At 45.1% G+C, this 25,333-nt stretch overlaps 1 protein-coding gene across 1 annotated transcript in view; it reads right to left on the bottom strand.

Moving 5' to 3' along the window:
* Positions 1–2,607: 2,607 nt before the first annotated feature.
* Positions 2,608–25,333, bottom strand: part of dnah5 (dynein, axonemal, heavy chain 5) — a 67,438-nt gene continuing 44,712 nt past the window's right edge. The window contains exons 46-78 of the mRNA XM_090228180.1: positions 24,076–24,210; positions 23,701–23,823; positions 23,324–23,537; positions 22,757–22,980; positions 22,064–22,262; positions 21,486–21,658; positions 21,062–21,192; positions 20,521–20,674; positions 20,114–20,381; positions 19,753–19,984; positions 19,338–19,452; positions 17,586–17,762; positions 16,983–17,186; positions 14,606–14,785; positions 14,336–14,473; positions 14,099–14,234; positions 13,541–13,857; positions 13,184–13,339; positions 11,862–12,044; positions 9,878–10,121; positions 8,100–8,214; positions 7,625–7,815; positions 7,376–7,497; positions 6,934–7,083; positions 6,493–6,738; positions 5,843–6,062; positions 5,329–5,534; positions 4,990–5,193; positions 4,514–4,729; positions 3,935–4,147; positions 3,688–3,840; positions 3,286–3,517; positions 2,608–3,041 (exon numbers count right to left, since the gene is read on the bottom strand). Of these exons, the coding sequence (XP_090084306.1) occupies positions 2,890–3,041; positions 3,286–3,517; positions 3,688–3,840; positions 3,935–4,147; positions 4,514–4,729; positions 4,990–5,193; positions 5,329–5,534; positions 5,843–6,062; positions 6,493–6,738; positions 6,934–7,083; positions 7,376–7,497; positions 7,625–7,815; positions 8,100–8,214; positions 9,878–10,121; positions 11,862–12,044; positions 13,184–13,339; positions 13,541–13,857; positions 14,099–14,234; positions 14,336–14,473; positions 14,606–14,785; positions 16,983–17,186; positions 17,586–17,762; positions 19,338–19,452; positions 19,753–19,984; positions 20,114–20,381; positions 20,521–20,674; positions 21,062–21,192; positions 21,486–21,658; positions 22,064–22,262; positions 22,757–22,980; positions 23,324–23,537; positions 23,701–23,823; positions 24,076–24,210 (6,123 nt within the window). The 3' untranslated portion in view covers positions 2,608–2,889. The remainder of the gene's footprint in view (positions 3,042–3,285; positions 3,518–3,687; positions 3,841–3,934; positions 4,148–4,513; positions 4,730–4,989; positions 5,194–5,328; positions 5,535–5,842; positions 6,063–6,492; positions 6,739–6,933; positions 7,084–7,375; positions 7,498–7,624; positions 7,816–8,099; positions 8,215–9,877; positions 10,122–11,861; positions 12,045–13,183; positions 13,340–13,540; positions 13,858–14,098; positions 14,235–14,335; positions 14,474–14,605; positions 14,786–16,982; positions 17,187–17,585; positions 17,763–19,337; positions 19,453–19,752; positions 19,985–20,113; positions 20,382–20,520; positions 20,675–21,061; positions 21,193–21,485; positions 21,659–22,063; positions 22,263–22,756; positions 22,981–23,323; positions 23,538–23,700; positions 23,824–24,075; positions 24,211–25,333) is intronic.

Genomic DNA, 25,333 nt, shown 5'->3' on the forward strand with positions numbered 1-25,333 from the left:
CACATCAGTCATTAAAACACATTTTTCAACCACTCGGTTAGGACATCTACTTTGTGCATGACACGAGTCATTTTTCCAACAATTGTTTACAGACAGATTATATCACTTATAATTCACTTGATCACAATTCCAGTAGGTCAGAGGTTTACATACACTAAGTTGACTGTGCCTTTAACAAATCTTCTTATGGCTAGGGGCAGTATTTGGAAGTTCGGATGACTGACGTGCCCAAAGTAAACTGCCTGTTACTCAGGCCCAGAAGCTAGTGTCACGTTCTGACCTTAGTTATTTTGTTATGTCTTTGTTTTAGTATGGTCAGGACATGAGTTGGGTGGGTTGTCTATGTTTGTTTTTCTATGTTGTGTTTTGAGTTTGGCCTGGTATGGTTCTCAATCAGAGGCAGGTGTCGTTAGTTGTCTCTGATTGAGAATCATAATTAGGTAGCCTTTTTCCACCTGTGTTTCGTGGGTGTTTATTTTCTGTTCTGTGTTTGTATTTCACCGTTCAGGACTGTTTTCGTTTCGTTCTCATGTTTTGTTGTTTTTGTTTGAGTATTCGTTTTCATTAAAAGAGAATATGAATACTTACCACGCTGCACCTTGGTCCTCCTCTCTTTCTCCCAACGACGAACGTTTCAGTTAGGATATGCATATAACTGGTAATATTGGATAGACAACACTCTGAAGTTTCTAAAACTGTTGAAATAATGTCTGTGAGTATAACAGAACTGATATGGCAGGCAAAAACCCGAGGAGAATCCATCCAGATTTTTTTTTTTAGGTCATCACCCATTCAAACACTTGTCTATGGAATATTCAAAGGAAAACCTCCCATATTGCAGTTCCTATGGCTTCCACTAGATGTCAACAGTCTATAGAAAGGGTTTCTGGCTTGTTTTTTGAAAAATTAGCTAGAATTTGTAGTTTTTCAAGGTGGCTCTCATTTGGACTGTAGTCTTGTGAGGGCGCCCACTTCGTTATTTGTCTCCGGTATTGAACATACTATTCTCCGTCTTAAATTTGATAGTTTATTTAATATGACAATGTTTGTATTTTTAATTTCGCTCTCTGCAATTTCACCAGATGTTGGTGAGGTGGGTCACTAGCACTCCACCTAGCCCAAAGAGGTTTGCCTTTAAACAGCTTGGAAAATTCCAGAAAATGATGTCATGGCTTTAGAAGCTTCTGATTGACTCAAATGATGTCAATTAGCCTATCGGAGGTGTACATGTGGATGCATTTCAAGGCCTACCTTCAAACTCAGTGCCTCTTTGCTTGAAATCATGGGAAAATCCAAAGAAATCAGCCAAGACCTCAGAAAAAAAAATTGTAGACCCCCACAAGTCTGGTTCATCCTTGGGAGCAATTTCCAAATGCCTGAAGGTACCACGTTCATCTGTACAAACAATAGTACGCAAGTATAAACACCATGGGACCACCCAGCCATCATACCGCTCAGGAAGGAGACGTGTTCTGTCTCCTAGAGATGAACGTACTTCGGTGCCAAAAGTGCAAATCAATCCCAGAACAACAGCAAAGGAACTTGTGGAGATGCTGGAGGAAAGTATCTATATCCACAGTAAAACGAGTCCTATATCAACATAGGACCACTCAGCAAGGAAGAAGCCACTGCTCCAAAACCACCATAAAAAAAACAGACAATGGTTTGCAACTGCACATGGGGACAAAGATGGTACTTTTTGGAGAAATGTCTTCTGGTCTGATGAAACAAAAATATAACTATTTGGCCATGATGACCATCGTTACATTTGGAGGAAAAAGGGGGAGGCTTGCAAGTCGAAGCACAGGGGGGGCAGCATCATGTTGTGGGGGTACTTTGCTGCAGGAGGGACTGGTGCACTTCACAAAATAGATGGCATCATGAGGTGGGATAATTACGTGGCTATATTGAAGCAACATCTTAATACATCAATCAGGAAGTTAAAGCTTGGTCGCAAATGGGTCTTCCAAATGGACAATGACCGCAAGCATACTTCCAAAGTTGTGGCAAAATAGCTTAAGGACAACAAAGTCAAGGTATTGGAGTGGCCATCACAAAGCCCTGACCTCAATCCTATAGAAAATGTGTGGTCAGAACTGAAAAAGCGTGTGCGAGCAAGGAAGCCTACAAACCTGACTCAATTACACCAGCTCTGTCAGGAGGAATGGGTCAAAATTCACCCAACTTATTGTGGCAAGCTTGTGGAAGGCTACCCGAAATGTTTGACCCAAGTTAAACAATTTAAAAGCAATGCTACCAAATACTAATTGAGTGTATGTAGACTTCTGACCCACTGGGAATGTGATGAAAGAAATAAAAGCTGAAATAAATAATTCTCTCTACTATTATTCTGACATTTCACAATCTTAAAATAAAGTGGGGATCCTAACTGACCTAAAACAGGGAATTTTTACGAGGATTAAATGTCAGGAATTGTGAAAAACTGAGTTTAAATGTATTTGGCTAAGGTGTATGTAAACTTCCTACTTCAACTGTTTATTAGTGTAGTAACAACCATATTATGGGGAGTACAAAAAGAAGGAGTAAAGTAAAATAAGTAAACACACACCCAAAATAGTTCAGATATGAAATACTTGGGGGTATAGATAGTGTGTGCAGCTTTATTTTCTATTATTCCTGCAACCCAGTGATAGGTGAAACTTTATTACGGAAGCCTACCACTATAATCTAAATGAAGACACTGCCCCCCTTTAATCCTTAAAGGGTACATCCATTTTGAGAGTGGTTACATTTCTCCAGTCACATCCTTCAGCTGTTTAACAAAACAGTGGTAGGGTGTCAACTATGTTGTAGTTTGAAAGATTGCCCCTTTAACCACTGAAGCACAACTCTTCAAGATGTAGGCATATAATACAATATAGAAATGGGTTATTTGACTTCACACAGCAGTGCCACACCACGTAGTGTCCAGTACTCAGGCGGTGCAGCAGTCCTTAGTTCCACAGCAGCAATGTAATTCAGGTCCATCCTTACAGGCTTCTTATATATGGGACAGGAGTATAACCGGGCATCCTTGACACCTGAAATGCCCACAGCAACGATAAACATCCATTACTTATACACGATGATCACATGAGTTTCTTTTTCACTGCATGTTGTCCATTCAGTTGGTCTGACATACCGTAACCATTGAACCTAAAAGTTAGATCATTTCTGCTGACATATTCAACATATAATGTATAGATGAAAACAACAAGCAGCTGAATGAGATACTGTTGAATGAGTCTCCAGGAAGTTACAGTAACTAGTGACTACAGCACTCACCATTATTTTCAGCATACATCCTGACTACAGGCATCATCTCAAACAACACTTTGGGTTTAGAGTCGATGAGTTTGCAGTTCCTCCTGTCCCAGCCGGCCCCCTCCAGATAGAGGCCGTACACATACACCCCCTCAGAGGGTGGCTGAGTGATGTCATCCTTCATCCACTTGGTCACCTCGTTGCACAGCACCATACGGTCTAGGGCCCAGCCCTTGTTTGCACGAGTGATCTCCTACACACACAAAAACAGAGTTACATAGACTGGCTTTGTCTTTGTAGCTTCATGATCAACTATGACTGTGTAGTGTCTGCAAACTCTAAATATAACCTCAGTGGCCTAGCCAAGTCAGTAAGTATGTTCAATTGTGATTGCATTAGAATGTGCGAATGTGCCATCTGTACCTGTCTCATAGCGGTCAGGAAGCCCTGTGGGTTAAAGAACCCTGTCATCCAGAAACAGTTGGGCCGTCCTTCAAAGATCCACGCCTGGAACTGACGGTTCCTATCCAGCAACTCAGTAAACCAGAACCCTAGAGTGCTGGAGGCCCATGACGCCTAGAACACAGGAATACAGAAGTAGAAAATCGAACATGGAATACATGCGTAGAAAACTGAATAAATGTGTACTCAGAGGCAGTAATAAACATACCTTCTTCCAACGTGAGGGGATGCGTGCGTCATACATGCAGTCCAGCGCGTCCCGTAGGTTCTCACTCATGATGATGGTGCCATCGATGGCCAGTTTGAGGTCGGTCAGCGTGTTCCTGACCAGCACGATGACCCTCTGCATGCGGTCTATCTCCTGACGCAGGAAGATGTTCATGGGCTGGAGCAGACCCATCTTCTGTAGCCTCTCTCTCACCTGGTTATATTGAAAACATGTTCTTGTGAAATTACACTTTAAATAAATGTTGATTTGATTTGATTCTTAACATACTGGAATGCAAATGCATAACACAGTTCTGAACATTAAAAAGTAAACCTCTATTGCAGTGAAAACATTACCTTCAAAGTGGATTTCACTGCACCATGGGGCATATTTCAGAAATACATTTTATTTCATGGGTTATTGTTAGATGACTTGCCGTCACCCTGTGAGAGTTTTTTAACGATCTACCTTGCTGCAGCAAGGTATTATGGGAAATAATATTTTTAATAGTCAGCACTGTATTAATTGTGGATGATTATTTCCATTAGGGTTAGCTAACTCCAGACCAGTGCTACTCACTTCAAACGGTATGTAGTCTGGAGGTAGTTTCTCCAGCATGTCGTCAGCCAGCCTGGCCACAATGGCCTCCCTGGTCTCCCCTCCGCCACTGGAGCTGTCCTTAGGCTGAATGGACAGGATGGTGTCCAGGACGTCTTTGGCCAGCTTGCTCTGATACGTTATGTCAGCATTGGGGTGCAGGCCAAACACCTCTGGTGTGTCGTAAGCCGGTAGGCCCTGCAGAGGAAAACACATAAATTAGGATTAGAGTCCGCATGTCTGTGCATTACCAAACTACAGTAAAACATGTAATGCATTGTGGATACCTGCTTATAATGCATTATGAACAAGTTATTCATAGGAAGTGTTATCAAATGCCTCAATGCCAAACAATGTATACAGCACACATCTTCATGCAGTCTGACTACATTAATTCAATCTTATGTTACACAGCACTGTAAACTGTAGGAGAGACTGAGTGTGAAAAATGGATTGACCTGAATGTATGTCAGATATTGGTCCACGTTGGAACACTTGGGAATGCTGTAGCCTTTGTAGAAATAGAAATCAGGTCCAAACATGTTTTCACTGAACCAGACCTTGGCGAAGGTGTTGAGCAGACGCTTGTCATAGTCGTCTGTCACCCTACCGCCATACTGGATCTCCCCGATCATGTAGCGCACTGTATTCCAGGATACACCCTGGGGAGACGTCAGACTACCATCAACACAGGGACAGACACATCTTACATAGGAAGACAGGTAGCAGTACTAACAGTAGAAGTAAAGATAGAGCTTTACTTAGTTACAGCAGGAGCTTCTCGTCTCTGCACCTACCTTCTTGATGTCCATGTCGTCCAGGTGGTTCTGAACAAACTGCACAGTGGCGTTGAAGTCAGCCTGGTTGAACTCGTAGGGGATGTTCCAGCCCAGGGGGCCGTATTTACGCCTCTCCTGGACCGTAGAGTGGAGGAACACCACCCCATACAGCATGGGCCTCCACTGGACCATGTTACTGACATCCAGCAGGTCCTGGTTAATGCCTGGGGCAACAAACAAGAAGCTAGAATTAGGATTAGGATTGTGGTTGAGGCTAAGGTTGAACCGGGATATGGATGTGAATCTAGGGTTAGGGTTGAACTGGGATGTGGACATGATGCTAGGGTTAGGATTAAGGTTGTGGTTGAGGCTAAGGTTGAACCAGAATTTGGACATGAAGCTAGATTAAGGGTTAAGTGTTGTTGTTTAGGGTTAACCAGAAGAAATGGGGGTGTATATGTGTATTTGTTTGTGTAGGTGCGTACACATGCATGGATACTTGTATGTATGTGTGAACTGTGGTGTGACCCACCTCCATAAGTCCTCTTCAGCCCTGCCTTCAGTCCCTGTGGAGGCTCATTAGTGAACTTGATGGACATCTGCAGCAGTGTGATGGGGAAGTGTTTTTGGACCTCTGTAGTAATCCACAGGCGGAAGGTCTCATGGACGGCGTCTGTCTCTGTCACAGTATCCATCAGCTCATCCATGAAGTCCAGGCCCAGGTGGCAGTTCTGGAGCAAGGCCCAGCCACCCTGTGTGTGCATTTTGAAAAAAATGGGGGAGAAAAAAAATGACATAGTTAATTGTCCATATTGGGAGAGTAATTCATTACTAATGTCATTATGTAATTAAATTAATAATGTGAGGGAGATGCATGTGGTGTTAGTCCATTTCATTTTTAATACAGTCTAATACGGTCTAAATCAATCACATCCATTTTCATTAACACCATGGTTCAATTTCAATTCATATTCCATCCCTATCGCTATTTTAATTCCCAATTTGATTACAAATGAGATGGCATGGACCATGGAATTCATGGCAGAATGCCGATACCTAATAAATGAGTTTCGCTCACTAGACTTCTTCACCAAGCGCAATAGCCTGGAGACAAGGGATAATTATAACTTGACTGTTAGGAGTCCAGTGAGTGTGTACTGTAATGCTGTGTTCAGGACTCACATTGGCCATGGTCTGCTGGAGCAGCTTGCGTGCGTGGACTTCCTGTCCCTGGCCCATGGAGACATAGCGCGTCTCTATCTTCAGCCTCTTCCCCAGGACGATGATGGAGTCGGTGGGGTCTGAGCCCATGGACAGGAAGCAGATGAGCGGGGTCCGGGGGTCTGACTCCTCCCACGTCTTCTCTAGGTCCAGGATCACTCCCTCTGCATACTTCTCTCCCATCGAGTCCATGATGTACTTACGGGCCTGGAGGATAACAGGTCAAGGTGTATTTAAAAAGTCACCTGCTATTGGATTCAAGAAATATGCAGTAGAATTACACTCTAAAACTCAGTCCTAAGCTTTGATGAAAATACCAAAAAGCGTATACATTTCATGAAGTATTATGTCTTGGATTGATTGATTAATTACTTAATCATTCAATGAGAGTTACCGGTGTACCTGTGCGATGGTCCTGTCTGGGCACCAGGAGCGTATGAGCAGCAGGCGGTGGAAACAGTCCAGGCTCTGGTCATAGGCATTAGGGATCACCTCCTCCTCAGGGGCTTCCTTATCAAACCATGCCTTCCACTGCTTCTCATTACGACAGATCTGGACACACACACAGCTCAGTACAATGACTAGTTCAATGCCATATGTGACAGAGCTCAGAGGAGTAAAAGGAGCACTGTAATCATAGAGGAGCACTACAATGAATAGGGGGGTTTACCGGGGTGAGGGGGCCATGAAACAGACTAATTGAGGGGGCCATGAAACAGACTAATTGAGGGGGCCATGAAACAGACTTATTGAGGGGGCCATGAAACAGACTTATTGAGGGAGGGTATTAGAGAGTGTGACACATTAGGTAGCAGCGTAAGGAAGCACCGCGTGGGGAACACACCTGATCAAGGATATCAGAGAACTGCCACAGTTTACTGAGCTCCACCAGATTGAGCCAAGTCATGTCTAAGATCCACTTGGCAGGCTTATGGGGGCAAGCCTTCAGATCCAGAGAGGCACCTCCTGCATAGGACAGACAGAGGATGTTCAATGGTCTGTGAGCAATGAACAACATTTTGCTATTCAACATTTCAGTAACTGTGGACTACAGATTGGTAGAATTAATTGGAGGATGGAGTTTGTTTCACACCTTTAATGAGGGTGAGGAACTCGGCGTGTTTTACGCGGTTACTCTGCATGTCAATCTTCAGCGTCAGCAGGAGGGTAAACAGGAATTTGTGCTCCTCATACAGACCCCTGGCTGCATACTTGTGCACCTCAAAGGTCATATGCTCAATTATGTTCGCTATTCGCTTGCTGGTAATTGGACTTTTGGTTGATCTGTTCAGAAGGCATAGTGTGGTGGTTATTATGTTAATATTAAAACTGTTTCTATGGTTTCAGATATTATACTTCAAGAATCAGGCAACTCCTACAACTACACAAAAAACTATGCAAAAGCACAAATCTCCCAGTGTCAATTCAAAAATCGTTGATTACATATTCATTCAATTCAATGGTCACATAAAATGACTGAACCACATCTGAGGACCAACAATTTGAATGAAATACATAAATACAAATATATGTTATTCAGTATGAGACAAAGTGTATTACTACTGTACCTGGCCAGAGAGAGGTCAAAGATTCCCAAGAACTGTCGTAGTGACGTTTGGTACATGACGTTAACCATGGACATCTCAGTGATGAGGAAGTACAGGATGCTGCCTCTGGTGGCCACTGTAACAGCACAATAACACACAGGCTGACAGTGAGTGACAGACAACGCTCATTCTATATTATCATACATACATTTCTGCTCAAACAAACTTCCCACTGGAAAAGTGTGAGGAACAGATTGCTCCTGAAGAACAGTCAACACAAGGTGGTTAGTGCCTGTTGCTGTCCACCAGAGCACTGTGATTGGTTGGTCAGCCAATCAATAAAGAGCCCAAAATGTTTTGACCCATACTCTAAAACAAACCGGTACAGTACACCCCCCCGAACTCACCAAGTCTGTACTGAGAATAACTCTACCCTAACCACAGTACAACCCCCCGAACTCACCAAGTCTGTACTGAGAATAACTCTACCCTAACCACAGTACAACCCCCCGAACTCACCAAGTCTGTACTGAGAATAACTCTACCCTAACCACAGTACAACCAACTCAACAAGTCTGTACTGAGAATAACTCTACCCTAACCACAGTACAACCCCCCGAACTCACCAAGTCTGTACTGAGAATAACTCTACCCTAACCACAGTACAACCAACTCAACAAGTCTGTACTGAGAATAACTCTACCCTAACCACAGTACAACCAACTCACCAGGTCTGTACTGAGAATAACTCTACCCTAACCACAGTACAACCAACTCACCAGGTCTGTACTGAGAATAACTCTACCCTAACCACAGTACAACCAACTCACCAAGTCTGTACTGAGAATAGCTCTACCCTAACCACAGTACAACCAACTCACCAGGTCTGTACTGAGAATAACTCTACCCTAACCACAGTACAACCAACTCACCAAGTCTGTACTGAGAATAACTCTACCCTAACCACAGTACAACCAACTCACCAGGTCTGTACTGAGAATAACTCTACCCTAACCACAGTACAACCAACTCACCAGGTCTGTACTGAGAATAACTCTACCCTAACCACAGTACAACCAACTCACCAAGTCTGTACTGAGAATAACTCTACCCTAACCACAGTACAACCAACTCACCAAGTCTGTACTGACAATAACTCTACCCTAACCACAGTACAACCAACTCACCAAGTCTGTACTGAGAATAACTCTACCCTAACCACAGTACAACCAACTCACCAAGTCTGTACTGAGAATAACTCTACCCTAACCACAGTACAACCAACTCACCAAGTCTGTACTGAGAATAACTCTACCCTAACCACAGTACAACCAACTCACCAGGTCTGTACTGAGAATAACTCTACCCTAACCACAGTACAACCAACTCACCAAGTCTGTACTGATAATAACTCTACCCTAACCACAGTACAACCAACTCACCAAGTCTGTACTGAGAATAACTCTACCCTAACCACAGTACAACCAACTCACCAGGTCTGTACTGAGAATAACTCTACCCTAACCACAGTACAACCAACTCACCAGGTCTGTACTGAGAATAACTCTACCCTAACCACAGTACAGCCAACTCACCAGGTCTGTACTGAGAATAACTCTACCCTAACCACAGTACAACCAACTCACCAAGTCTGTACTGAGAATAACTCTACCCTAACCACAGTACAACCAACTCACCAAGTCTGTACTGAGAATAACTCTACCCTAACCACAGTACAACCAACTCACCAGGTCTGTACTGAGAATAACTCTATCCTAACCACAGTACAACCAACTCACCAGGTCTGTACTCCTCTCTAGCGGTGTTGATCTGGATCTCGGTCTCAGCTGAGATCTGTAGTTTCTGTGTGACGTCCTCGGCGGTGCGCTTGGTGTTGCCCAGGACGATGATGAGGGTCTCGTCGTCCACCAGGGAACCCTGAGTAGAGGTCAGACGATACAGCAGGTTGTCCTCCAGCTCTTTCATCTTCCTCTTGTTGGCCGTTACATCTTCCAGCAGGTCTGTGCGCTCCTTCTCCAACTCCTAGATATAACAGGGATAGATAAGAGCACTGTTCAGACACATACACTAATGTTCTTGTTGGCCGTCACATCCTCCAGCAGGTCCGTATACTCCTTCTCCAACAGGCAGAAACACCGGTCAGACACAGCTCAGAACAGGAGAGTTCCCACCTGGACAAAAGAAACACCTATGTGAGAATGCTATTCATTGACTACAGCTCAGCGTTCAACACCATAGTGCCCTCAATGCTCATCAATAAGCTAAGGACCCTGGGACTAAACACCTCCCTCTGCAACTGGATTCTGGACTTCCTGACGGGCCACCCCCAGGTGGTAAGGGTAGGTAACAACACATCCGTCACACTGATCTTCAACACAGGGGCCCCCCAAGGGTGCGTGCTCAGTCCCCTCCTGTACTCCCTATTCACTCATGACTGCACCGCCAGGCACGACTCCAACACCATCATTAAATTTGCCGATGACACAACAGTGGTAGGCCTGATCACCGACAACGACAAGACATCCTATAGGGAGGAGGTCAGAGACCTGGCCGAGTGGTGCCAGGACAACAACCTCTCTCTCAACGTGATCAAGACAAAGGAGATGATTGTGGACTACAGGAAAAAGAGGACCGAGCACGTCCCCATTCTGGGGCTGTAGTGGAGCAGGTTGAGAGCTTCAAGTTCCTTGGTGTCCACATCACCAACAAACTAACATGGTCCAAGCACACCAAGACAGTTGTGAAGAGGGCACGACAAAACCTATTCCCCCTCAGGAGACTGAAAAGATTTGGCATGGGTCCTCAGATCCTCAAAAGGTTCTACAGCTGCATCATTGAGAGCATCTTGACTGGTTGCATCACTGCCTGGTATGGAAACTGCTCGGCCTCCGACTGCAAGGCACTACAGAGGGTGGTGCGAACGGCCCAGTACATCGCCAAGCTTCCTGCCATCCAGGACCTCTATACCAGGCAGTGTCAGATTTAGCCCTAAAAATTGTCAATGACTCCAGTCACCCTAGTTATAGACTGTTCTCTCTGCTACCGCACAGCAAGCGGTACCGAAGCGCCAAGTCTAGTTCCAAGAGGCTTCTAAACAGCTTCTACCCCCAAGCCATATGACTCCTGAACATCTAGTCAAATGGCTACCCATATTTGCATTGCCCCCCCCCCCCCCTCTTTACACCACTGCTACTCTGTTGTCATCTATGCTTAGTCACTTTAATAACTCGACCTACATGTACATAATACCTCAACTAACTGGTGCCCCCGCATATTGACTCTGTATCGGTACCCTACTGTATATAGTTTTGTTTATTTTACTGCTGCTCTTTAATTACTTGTTACTTGTATCCCTTATTCTTATGCATATTATTTTTAAACTGCATTGTTGGTTAGGGGCTCGTAAGTAAGCATTTCACTGTAAGGTGAAACACCTGTTGTATTCGGCGCATGTGACTAATAACATTTCATTTGATTTCAGACCAACAGAAAGAGATAAACAGGCACACCATTCAGACAGACACTGATTTTGGGCGTCATTTTTCAGGTCTTTTAACATTTCTCTGCATACAGACCTGGCTGGGTTCATGCTCTCTGTGTTCATTTGATTCAGTACATTTCAAAATGGGTGGTCACAGTCATTATGTACAATTTGAATAAATGCTCACTATTAAACAACTACAACAAAATGACCTTTTGTTGATACATTCAAATGTTTTTATCCATGATTTCATAAGCATATGATTGGACATGGTTTCTGACTTGTTTCTCAGTGAGGATGACCCGTCCCAGCAGCTGGTCCTCCAGACCTCTCATGGTGACAGTGAAGTCTATGATGGAGGTGCGGGCGCTGATCTCTGGGGTGTACGCAGGGTTGGGGAGCTTAGTGGTCACATAAAGACGGAACCCCCTCATCACATCCACCTCCTTGTCTCCCACTTTCACCTGGTGCAGGAAGAAAGACAGTCATGAAGAGAGAAAGACAGCCATGAAGGGAGAAAGACAGCCATGAAGAGAGAAAGACAGCCATGAAGAGAGAAAGACAGCCATGAAGAGAGAAAGACAGCCATGAAGAGAGAAAGACAGCCATGAAGAGAGAAAGACAGTTATGAAGGGAGAAAGACAGTTATGAAGGGAGAAAGACGGTTATGAAGGGAGAAAGACAGTTATGAAGGGAGAAAGACAGTTATGAAGGGAGAAAGACAGCCATGAAGAGAGAAAGACGGCCATGAAGGGAGAAAGACAGTTATGAAGAGAGAAAGACAGTTATGAAGGGAGAAAGACGGTTATGAAGGGAGAAAGACAGTTATGAAGGGAGAAAGACAGTTATGAAGGGAGAAAGACAGTTATGAAGGGAGAAAGACAGTCATGAAGAGAGAAAGACAATCATGAAGAGAGAAAGACAATGTGGTTCCACTGGTTACATCAGAATTAATTCCCAAACCACTCCATTGTGACAAAAGCTGTCCAGATTAAGCAGACCAAGGCCATGTTCAGTTGCCAAACGTTCTTGAATGTTGCAGATAGAAATTCCATGAATAAAGTTGATGTGATTCTTTATTCTACATGTCAGAGAGGCATGTTTGATCTTTGTAGCCTATTTCTATCTGAACGTTCCAAAATGTTCAATCCTGCTGAACGGGATAATGACATATTTTCCTGACGTCGTTTGCAACCAGAAAAACGTACCAAGGAATTGTTTGCCAGCAGTGACTGTTATAAGGGTAAATAAAACTACATAGACACATGAATGTCGAGAGCTTGGGACTAAAAGGTTCTATCTGTAAAAAGATGATTCTGAGTTAATTGGCTTTAAAGTTCTGAACCCACATTGGCTTGAATTGTGTCAGCGATTTTTATCTTGTATTCTTTTGAACTTAACAACATGAATTGGGGTATTTAGAGTACTATATAGCTAGAGAACATTGAATCGAACAAGGTTATGTCAATAACAACATTGACACATTTTGCTCTCGATGTATTATACTAGAGAGAATAGCCCCAGAGATAATAACCCCATAACGATAATGTGTTTCATTTGATAATGTGATGATTGATAATGTGGTTAGGATAATAGTACATACTTTATAAGTGGAGCCCGTCTTGATGAAATTTTTCTCCAGTACGTTGTCCAGTGCAGGGTCCAGCTCCTCCCCTACGTCCTCAATCAGTAGGGGGCGCCCCAGAGACAGGCTGTCCTCCAGGTGGTTCCTGAAGTACTTGTGGTTCAGGGAGGTGATCTGGGAACCACAGAAACGTCTCATTACTGACACAGTATTACACGGAGTTTCTTTACCAAGAAGGAAGATCTGACAGATCCAAAGGTTAGTTAGGCCTAAGGCTAGTGTAACCATTGTTTGGAAACATACAAAATCTATCATCTGGACAATGGGAGGGCATAGTTATGGGAGAGAATACTGTGAAAATGAATGCAGCCCAACCTGCAGCTCATTCATGGATTCTTTATTTTTTATCCAGATCTTGCCCTGGGTCTGAGGGTCTATGAGGAGAGGGAAGCGTGAGGCCTTGGTGATGATGATTCCATTCTGGATGGATAGGTCATCGTTGGGCAGGCCCTGAAGGTTCCACTCGCTGACCGTGGGTGCGTCGATCAGCATCTCGGTCAGGTTGAGGTTGTTCCCGAACGGGATGTGTCTGGTCTTCATCTCCCTCTGCCAGTCGGTCAGGAGAAGGTTCCGGAACTCCTGGTTGAAGGGGCCGGAGTAGGACAGAAAGGCCGTGGCCAATAAGACATCACCTGAACCAGGAAGTAAGCACACATAGGTTGGTTCATGCCTCCATTCTACTGTATAGCATAACTACAGATAAAATACTAATATACATTGAAAAATATGTACAGTCGCAAACGGAGCATCTCCCCCCAAAAATACGATGTAGAGAGTTGTAGATAATGGACAAAAGGTAATATGAAGCTTTAGGAAAGTTAGTCCTGTTATTACTGTAAAATAGGTGGAGAAAAAAGGTTTGAATGAACCCACCTACAAGGCGCTTGGTCTGGGCGGCAAACTCTTTGCTCTGCTCTGTCCAGCGCTCCTTCTCTCCAGCCAGACCACTGATGAGGCTAGAGGCCGTCTGCATCTTGTGTCTGCAGCGTTCAGCATCCTCCAACAGAGTCTGAGAGATAGAGGCAGAGAGAGAGAGAATATATATGTTTTTAACATAATATTTGTATTTATTTGTTAATGTAAGGCAATGAGAAGAGAGGTGTTCAGTACCTGTTTCTCCATCATGGCCTTCTCATACTCTGCTTGGACCACATCCAGCTCTGCCTGCTTGTCATCCAGCTCTGCCTGGGCCGCCTGCAGGTCTATGTTGGCTATGGCCAGCCGGTTCTGCTGCACTGCCAGGTTAGCCTAAGAGGTAAGTACAGTATCAAATATTAACTGGACACTCGGGGACAACAAAATGTACTGGAAACAAGAAATCAATTAGCAAGTTTGTGGTACACATGTCAGAGGTTATCAGAGAGGCGGGTGGTGTTACACCTTTAATGGGAGCACCTCCTTGTTGATGGAGAAGAAGGAGGCCATGGCTTTGGTCCAGGAGGCCAGACCAGCCACGTTTCCACACACGCGCTTGGCCGTCTCCAGGGTGTAGTCTGGCATGTCGAAGTAGGGCAGCAATAGCTCCACCATCTCCTCATTGATACTGTCTTTGGGGAATTGCTGTTAGAGAGAGACAACAGAGCCGGAGATCTCAAAGCAAGCTGCCATTGCATCACCACTGAAGTTGATTTCCTGACCATATGTACAGTTGGTCGGAAGTTTACATACACTTAGGTTGGAGTCATTAAAACTTGTTTTTCAACCACCCCACACATTTCTTGTTAACAAACTATAGTTTTTCTCAGGTCGGTTAGGACATCTACTTTGTGCATGACACAAGTAATTTTTCCAACAATTGTTTACAGACAGATTATTTAATTATTTAATTGGGGGGGGGGGCACATGGAGCAGTCGACGGAGCCGAGGAGTGAACCAGAGCCAGTCTGGGAGAAGAAGGAGAATATGGAGGAGAGATAAATGGGAGAGTTGTTGAGTTGGTGGAGGATGCACGGATTTGGAATAAAGGAACATGTTGTGAGTTTGGTGCCACCTGAGTCAGCTCCCCGTACTCGTCCTGAGAAGTGTGTTATTAAAGTTCCGGAACAATTGATGCCGGCTATACACACTAGGTCTCCAGTACGTCTCCACAGCCCGGTATGTCCTGTGCCTGCTCCTCGCACTCTCCCTCAAGTGCACCTTCCCAGTCCGGTACGTCCTGTGCCTGCTCCTCGCACTCTCCCTCAAGTGCACCTTCCCAGTCCGGTACGTCCTGTTCCTGCTCCTCGCACTCTCCCTCAAGTGCACCTTCCCAGTCTGGTACGTCCTGTTCCTGCTCCTCGCACTCTCCCTCAAGTGCACCTTCCCAGTCCGGTACGTCCTGTTCCTGCTCCTCGCACTCGCCCCGAGGTGCGTGTCACCAGCCCGGTACCACCAGTGCCGGCACCACACATCAGGCCTCCAGTGCGCCTCCACAGTCCGGTACGTCCTGTGTCTCCTCCCCGCACTCGCCCTGAGGTGCATGTCGTCAGCCCGGTACCACCAGTGCCGGCCCCACGCACCAAGCTTCCGGCGACAGTTCCCAGTCCAGAGCTTCCGGCAATGTTTCACAGTCCGGAACCTCCAACGACGGTCTGCGGTCCGGAACGTCCTGAGACGGTCTGTGGTCCGGAACGTCTTGAGACGGTCTGCGGTCCAGAGCCTCCAGCGACGGTCTGCGGTCCAGAGCCTCCAGCGACGGTCTGCGGTCCAGAGCCTCCAGCGACAGTCTGCGGTCCAGAGCCTCCAGCGACGGTCTGCGGTCCAGAGCCTCCAGCGACGGTCTGCGGTCCAGAGCCTCCAGCGACGGTCTTCTGTCCAGAGCCTCCAGCGACAGTCTGCTGTCCAGAGCCTCCAGCGACAGTCTGCTGTCCAGAGCCTCCAGCGACAGTCTGCTGTCCAGAGCCTCCAGCGACAGTCTGCTGTCCAGAGCCTCCAGCGACAGCCTGCTGTCCAGAGCCTCCAGCGACAGTCTGCTGTCCAGAGCCTCCAGCAACAGTCTGCTGTCCAGAGCCTCCAGCAACAGTCTGCTGTCCAGAGCCTCCAGCGGGGATTCTCAGTCCCAGAGCCTCCTGCGAGGGTTCCCAGTCCGGAGTTCCCGGTGACGATCTACGGTCCGGAGTCCCCGGTGACGATCTACGGTCCGGAGTCCCCGGTGACGATCTACGGTCCGGAGTCCCCGGCGACGATCCAGGGTGTGACTAGGGTGGGTCATCTAGGTAATTATATATCTGTGTTGGCTCACATTTAGGCAGCCATTTCCCCTTTTGTGCTTTGTGGGATCTTGACTATGGATAGCCTGTTAGCACTATTATTAGCTTCACATTTCGTTTTTTTTCTGTTTTGTTTGGTGAGTTTATTACTTATTAAACACATGGAATTCTACACATGCTGCGCCTTGGTCCAATCATTATAACGAACGTGACAACTTCTGATCCACTGGGAATGTGATGAAAGAAATAAAATCTGAAATAAATAATTCTCTCTACTATTATCTGACATTTCACATTCTTAAAATAAAGTGGTGATCCCAACTGACCTAAGACAGGGAATTTTTACTTGGAATACATGTCAAGAATTGTGAAAAATGTATTTGGCTAAGGTGTATGTAAAACTTCCGACTTCAACTGTACCTATAGTGTAGTGTCTATAGTGTAGTATGTTACTGTAGAAATGCACAGTGTAGTCTGGTTACAGGATGTAGATGTTGTACCTGCACACTGTAATACTTGATTTGCTTATCTAAGCAATATTACTTAGATGCTGGCCATCTGTTTCCTACCTGCAGACTGCCCAGGAAGTTCCCAGCAGTCATGAGTTTGAGGGACTCCTGCCAGGAGGGCATGGTGCAGTTCTTCTCCGGGTCGATCTTCACCGTGTTCACCCTCCTCTGGAACAGCAGCAGAACACAGTCCATGATCCTCATGATGAGGTGGGGAGGCCGACCCAGGGTCCGCACTGTGGCAATGTCCGACGGCTTGATGGTCTGATGAATACATGAGGAAGGAATACAACAACATGAGTAACTGAGGGAGCGTTCATTAAATATTCTCACCTGATGTACAGAGAGAGAACTACCATGTTGAGGAGGGGAGGGGTGGGCAATCATTTCAGCTTGAGGGTCAAGTTGGGATTTCAAAATTCAGCGGAGGGCAATTTGCGGCATAGAAAAAGGCCAGTTATTGAAAACATACAGGTCCATTATATTTTGTACATACTTTCTATATTGTTTGACATTCAAGAGTGGCCTGGAGTGTTTTTTAACCCAAGATAATCATAAAACATGTTTTTACTCCAACCTCCCCTGGGCCACTATGAATGGGCTCGTACGTTGCCCACCCTTGATGTTGAGGGACAAGAACAACCCCCCCACACCCCAACCGACCTGTAATGCACCCTCAGCCTCCTCCAGGGCTGGCTTGGCAGCCTCCAGCTTCTCCTCAGCGAAGGCCTTGTCAGCAGAGATGCTGTCCACTATGGCCTGAGCCTTGTCCTTGACCTTCTGGACCTCCACCTTGACCTTCTCTGCTGCCTGGGCCTTCACTGTCACCACCTTCAACACCTGAGAAACAACAAACCATCACAAGAGAGACAGGAAGTGAGGTGCATCTTTTGGTTTGCATAAAGCAACAGTTAATATGCAATATGAAGAGTCTTGGTCCCATGTTTAATGAGCTGAAATAAATATATATATATTTTTATCCATACGCACAACAAACATATTTCCCAAAAATGTTGAGCACAAATTTGGTTACATCTATGTTGGTAAACATTTCTCCTTTGCCAAGTTAATCCATCCACCTGACAGGTGTGGCATACCAAGAAGCTGATGAAACAGAATGATCAAACAGGTGCACCTTGTGCTGGGGACAATGAAAGGCCACTTTAAAATGTGCAGTTTTGTCATACAACACAATGCCACCGATATCTCAAGTTTTGAGGGAGTGTGCAATTGGCATGCTGACTGCAGGAATGTCCACCAGAGCTGTTGCCAGAGAATTGAATGTTCATTTCTCTACATAAACTGTCTTTTAGAGAATTTGGCAGTACGTCCAACCGGCCTCACAATCTTAACCACTCCAGCCCAGGACCTCCACATCCAGATTCTTCACCTGCGGGATGTCTGGGGGTGTAGGAGTATTTCTATTTGTAATAAAGCCCTTTTGTGGGGCTGGGCCTGGCTCCCCAGTGGGTGGGCCGGGCTGCCAAGCGGATGGTCCAATGATCTCCAAATTGACTGATTTCCGCATATGAACTGTGACTTAGTAAAATCTTTGGCGTCCCCCCTTGAGTTGTGCCGTGGCGGAGATCTTTGTGGGCTGTACTCGGCCTTGTCTCGGGATGGTAAGTTGGTGGTTGAAAATATCCCTCTAGTGGTGTGGGGGCTGTGCTTTGGCAAAGTGGGTGGGGATATGTCCTTCCTGTTTGGCCCTGTCCGGGGGTATCATCGGATGGGGCCACAGTGTCTCCTGACCCCTCCTGTCTCAGCCTCCAGTATTTATGCTGCAGTAGTTTATGTGTCGGGGGGCTAGGGTCAGTTTGTTATATCTGGAGTACTTCTCCTGTCTTATCCGGTGTCCTGTGTGAATTTAAGTATGCTCTCTCACATTCTCTCTTTTTCTTTCTCTCTCTCTCAGAGGTCCTGAGCCCTAGGACCATGCCTCAGGCCTACCTGGCATGATGACTCCTTGCTGTCCCCAGTCCACCGGATGTGCTACCTGTCCCAGACCTATTATTTGACCATGCTGGTCATTTATGAACATTTGAACATCTTGGCCATGTTCTGTTATAATCTCCACCCGGCATAGCCAGAAGAGGACCGGCCACCCCTCATAGCCTGGTTCCTCTCTAGGTTTCTTCCTAGGTTTTGGCCTTTCTAGGGAGTTTTTCCTAGCCAACGTGCTTCAACACCTGCATTGCTTGCTGTTTGGGGTTTTAGGCAGGGTTTCTGTACAGCACTTTGAGATATCAACTGATGTACGAAGGGCTATATAAATAAATTTGATTTGATTTTGAATGTTGCGTTTATATTTTTGTTCAGTATATGTACACTTCAAAGTTCTGGTATTGGTATTTGGTAAGTCTGTTGCTGGGAAACAAGAGATAGAGGAGTAGCATACACCAAACACACACACACCATATCTGCCTTCTCGTGGGCGATCTGCAGCTCCTTCTCTTTGACCTCCAGCTCTTTGCTGAGTAATGCTACAGACACAGAGGCCTCTCTCAGCTTCTGAAGACCTGTGTTCATCCTGATGGAGAAACAGAATTGGATCAGAAATCATTGTATTACACCAGTATACCAGGTAAGTTCGGTCTAATGAGTAAAAGGATGACTGAAAGGCAGAATACTAAAAGAGCGATATAGTTCAGTATACACCATATATTGGTATATAGAATACTATATAATACTAGTATTATATTAAATCATGTGATAGACACACAGCATGCTGTGATAAACATCTACAATTTCTTTAGACCATGGTGTACTGTGAAGCTGTATGTTCCACATAGGAACGAAGAGCAAGAAAGTAAGGAAGTACTGTAATTACCTGTGTGCCAGCGTCTGCACCTCGGAGTGCTTCTCCTTATAGATGGTCTTGTATCCCTGGATGAAGGAGAGGTAGGACTTGGGAGTGACGTGCGTGGCGCGGCGGTACCTCTGGAAGTAATCCACACACTTCTCTGCCACGCCGTCCTGGAAGGAGCCCATACACTGCACCACCTCCCCCTTCACCACGGTCGAACAGTCGATGTCATAGGTGGACAGGAAGTGCTCTGACACTGGAGTACACAGATTGGAGATTGAAGCAAATCACTATTAAAGTGTGCAGCATACATTTATACTGTATGTGTGCATACACAGAGACATACCACAAACGGACACCAACGGACACACACACACACACACACCTGCGATCAGAGCATCTTTGGGCCAGCGGCTGAACCAGTCCATGGTGCAGCCAGAGATGAGGGCAGGGAACTTCAGGGCTCTGTTCCGGAACTTTTCCCCAACAGGAGAGAAGCAGAGAACGACGTGTAGGTTCTGTCTGACCCTGCTCATAAAATAGTCATGGAGGTTCTCATTGGTCGGTGTTCGGCGAGGAAACTCTCTTTTCATGACTGGTATGAGGTCACTGATGATCTCGTCAATTTCGTCTCGAGCAAACAAGTTTGACACCTGAGAAACCAGCACAATATACAACAACAGTTATCCAAGTTCTAACGGAGTGCAATATTTGTTTCTCAAACACAGATTGACACGACTTCTTGAAAATGCTCTAATGTTTTACGTGTGTTCATGTGATCAATGTGCTGACCTCCCCAGATGATAACACATTATTCATGTACTCCAGGAAAGACTCGTCCTTGATCTCGTTATCAGTGAAGATGAAGCTGATGCCTTTTCCCTGCTGGCCTGCTGTCCTGTACAGACCCTTCAGATCCTCCATCAGGTTAGCAGTGTTGTACGAACTGAGGACAGAACACAGGGATGTTACAGGTGATAGCAAAGGTGTGAAAATACATATTTTTCTATCTTTCTCAGCTCTTTCTCAATGAGTATTTCCTCCATTCCTCCAATGCGTTTCGAGAAGGAGGCGAGGACAGGGGCTTGAGGAATCGAAGAAAGACACATTGGCAGAGAGTCACTGTGCACTTGCAGAAATGCAATCAAAGCTACCATCTACAGGAGGACAACAGAACTGCATGACCACATTCAATACATGATAAACACCTGTTACAGTTGTAGAGGCCGTGTGTATGAGACCGTGTGTCTGTTCCAATACCCTTCCTAGCATACTACTTAGTATGAAGTATGTAGTAGTATGCTAGTATAGATATTGGAGGGTGTGTCTGTACCGTGTTAGTGTGATCTGAAAGGTCTTGTATCCGGCGATGAAGGAAGCCAGTTTAGTCAGGCTCTGCTTGCCTGATCCCCCCACTCCTACCAGAAGGGAATTTCCTCTGGGTGTGCGGATGATCCTGGAGATCTACAGACAGACAGACAGGCGGAGTATTAGAGTGGGAGACACCTTTTCCGTTCTTATATCAAGTGATTTGATGTGTACACTCATTGGTGACTGACTTTAAGATAGCGAAGCCCTTCAAACGCTTCCAATGTGAATGTTTAGTAATACTTTTTATGAAGACCCTCTTTGTAATGTGATATAAACATGTGTTTAATACCTTATGAGCTATACACAATGCACTATAATGCAAGACAAAGGTGGTAATAATTGCTCATAAACACCTATAGGTGAACATAGTGACAGTTTCCCTCTACCTTGACAAGGTGTATCATAGCATCTCTGAAGAACACCATGTCCATGCCAGCTCCTCTGATGCTCTCGTTGTACTGGCCAAGGAACATGTTGAGCCTGTCCATCAGGCTCTCAAGCGACTCGATGGGCTCGTACACCTTGGGCATCTCAAAGTCTGTATCCTCTGGCTCCTCACCTGGTGGGAAAGTTTTTGTAATTGTCAATACCAGATTATTCATTCAAATGATCCAACTCTCTGCTAATGTTGATTTGGCAATATAGAAGAAATTTGAATGTAAATAAAACGTTTATTTTGTGTATATATATATATATATTCATTCAATATCCTTATAACTATTGTATTTATTCACATAACCTGCCTTTTTAAACTGCAGTGTCTACAACATAATAATACAGCTAAACACACCATCTTAGAATGTACTGTTTGAATCCTTAGTACAAGGTAGAAAAATACAGCACATATTTAATATATACAATATGGGTTCAGAAACTGTAAATGACTTATCTCATGCAGGATCATGGGATCGATACAGTGTATGTATGTGAAGGGGCTATACAGTACCTGGTGCTCTGGCTATACCTGTAGCTTCAGGAGCATCTCTTAGGAAGTCAACAAAGTATCCGTCTACTCCGAAGTCGACCACAGCCCTCTCTTCCTCTCCTAGCTCCTCCTCTACTAGCTTGGCCAGGGCCCTGTCGAACCAGGCTACATCTTCTGGCATGGTGAATCGGTCTGCGATCACACGCTTACACTCGTGCTTCCACAGCTGAAGCAACACCTACAGCATACAGGGTCAAAATAAAACAAACTTTAGCTCATGGAAATGTTAAGTCTACATTCACAGAATGACTGCTGATTAAATGTGTAGAATCTTACTGTAACTTACAGTACTGTAACTTTTCTCAGTTCATTCAGACCTTTGGATCCAGTGAGAAACCTTTTGATATTTATTCCTCTAGTTGTATTGGATTAACTGATTGATTATGTTAATGATTATATTATGTTAATGTCTTTCAAGAGGAAATTCAGTCACACTTTTGGATAGTCTGGATAGTCCATCTGTAGAGCATGTCATATTATTAACAAACTATCTGTTGATAAGCAGCTGCTCGCTAAGGTTACAGTAAGGGTTAGGTTTAGAATTAGGGTAAGGGTAAGGTTAGGATTAGGTTTAGAATTAGGGTAAGGTTAGGGTTAGTTGAAATATTACTAGTACATCTACAGATGGACTATCCAAATAAAGTGTTACCGGAATCATTTTTATGGACTCACAGTAAGAGAGTTGACCACCTCAGCGGTTGGGTTGAGCATGCCCTGCCAGACTCTGGACAAGTCTCTGAGGTTGAAGATGTAGTGGAACTTGGCCGGAGTGGGCAGCATCTTGACCTTGGTCATTTGCCACAGCCGACGGGTCAGCGGCACCAGCTTGGCCACAGTTCCACGCACCTCTTCTGTGAAGCCTCGCCGGGCACAATAGTGTCCTGTCCCGATGACTCCTTTTCAGGGAAAGGAATGAGATGAGGGGAAAAGGGGTTGACGACGTGAAGGTGGTCGAAGCATTGAGGTAAATAAGTGAAAGAAAATAGTGTTTTTGTTGAGAGATATATATAATGGTGTAATTATATATGTATATACAGATATCTAATATAGTCAAAATTCAAACAAGACCATTGTAAATGGATGAGAAGTAGTACAGGTAACTCAAATTACAGGGTATTCATACATTTTCTTTTTGAAATATGCTACAGGGGGAGAGGGAAACCCACACTGATCAAGAAGATAAACCATAGAGTCTCCACACAGATGCAATTCCAGAGTTTTTAAAGGAGCCAAACCCACCAAATATCTTGTCGATGGATGCGTTGGAGGGCAGGGTGCAGTTGAAGATGGAGAACTGCCTCTTCAGTCTCTGGGGGATGTCGTTGCGGCCTCCCCCTGGGTGGATCATCGCTGCCAGGAACTGGATGTCCACTATATTGGTGAACTCCCCCGGCTTCTCCAGATTGAAGAACCCGTTCTGTTCCATCAGCTGGCGGACTATCTCATTGGTAACCTAAAGCAGGGTGAGTCAAATTATTAGGTAAAATGGCTGAATAATCTGTTCACTCTTGGATCGCAATTTCATATGGTAAGGTTTCCCAGGAAAACAAATGGTAAAACTGTAATTTTTGGGCTTTCGTTATGGTGATTTAACGAGTGCTGAGTTTGAGTCCGACCTGATCTCCCCATTCGTTGATGACTGGCATGTTAATGTCGTCCACAAAGATGGACATCTTCTTCCCTGCAGGAGGGCCGTAGGTGGTGCCCATCCGCTTGTCCACATAGCTCTCCACAGTCCGCTGGAGAGAAGGAAAGAAAGATTGGGCGTTTCATCTTTACAGACAGTGAATAAGAGAACAAAACACACATTTGAAGTATTGTTACTGTAAATAAATGGCGCCTAGACCTGAAGTAGTCAGATAAACTTACTGAAAAGTGACTGGAAAACATTTTTCATTCACAACTGATCTTAGAACGTCCTACCCATCTAAAAGTTGAAAAGTTAGAGTAAAGAGCAGGAAGTGTGTGGTGTTGTTTTGGAGGTGTAATACCTGGAACATGAGTGAAGTTGTGGCGGAGGAGAAGTTGAGACTCTTGGCCATGTGAGTTTCGGGATCGTACTTTGACATGTATCCCTTGATGATGACGGTCTTGGCTGTGCCTTGCTCTCCGATCAACAACACAGCCTGCGACAAAACGAGGAAGGAATTACTCTTGAAGATCTGACCATGATCACATGGCTAGGGGGTAATTTATCCTCCATGTACAAGCCATATTAACAATACTTGCCCACTCAGAACAGGATTGCTAATATAGGATCAGTTTAGATTATAATAAGAATATACAGTGCTTACGTTACAGCCTAAATATAAAATAGACACAATACCCCATAATACCCCCATTTTTTGCAAATGTATTAAAAATGAAAACTGAAATATCAAATTAACTTAAGTGTTCAGACCCTTTACTCTGTACTTTGTTGAAGCACCTTTGGCAGCGATTACAGCCTTGAGTCTTCTTGGGTATGACGCTTGGCACACCTGTATTTTGGGGGTTTCTCCCATTCTTGTCTGCAGATCCTCTCAAGCTCTGTCAGGTTGGATGGGGAGCGTCGCTGCACAGCTATTTTCAGGTCTCTCCAAAGATGATCGATCGGGTTCAAGTCCGGGCTCTGGCTGGGCCACTCAAGGACTTTCAGAGACTTGTACCGAAGCCACGCCTGCATTGTCTTGGCTGTGTGCTTAGGTCTGAGGTCCTGAGCACTCTGGAACAGGATCTCTCTGTACTTTGCTCCGTTCATCTTTCCCTCGATCCTAACTAGTCTCCCAGTCCCTGCCGGTGAAAAACATCCCCACAGCATGATGCTGCAACCACCATGCTTCACCATAGGGATGGTGCCAGAGTTCAATCTTGGTTTCATCAGACCAGAAAATCTTGTTTCTCATGGTCTGAGAGTCCTTTAGGTGCCTTTTGGCAAACTCCAAGCGGGCTGTCATGTGCCTTTTACTGAGGAGTGGCTTCGTCTGGCCACTCTACCATAAAGGCCTGAATGGTGGAGTGCTGGTTGTCCTTCTGGAATATTATCCCATCTCCACAGAGGAACTCCGGAGCTCTGTCAGTGACCATCGGGTTCTTGGTCACCTCCCTGACCAAGGGCCTTCTCCCCTGATTGATTAGTTTGGCCGGGTGGCCAGCTCTAGGAAGAGTCTTGGCAGTTCCAATATTTTTTATTTAAGAATGATGGAGGCCACTGTGTTCTTGGGGACCTTCAATGCTGCAGACATTTTTTGGTACCCTTCTCCAGGCCTG

Source organism: Oncorhynchus mykiss, chromosome 3 (assembly GCF_057628025.1).
Source record: "Oncorhynchus mykiss isolate SJ-2025 chromosome 3, ASM5762802v1, whole genome shotgun sequence".
Lineage (NCBI taxonomy): Eukaryota > Metazoa > Chordata > Actinopteri > Salmoniformes > Salmonidae > Oncorhynchus > Oncorhynchus mykiss.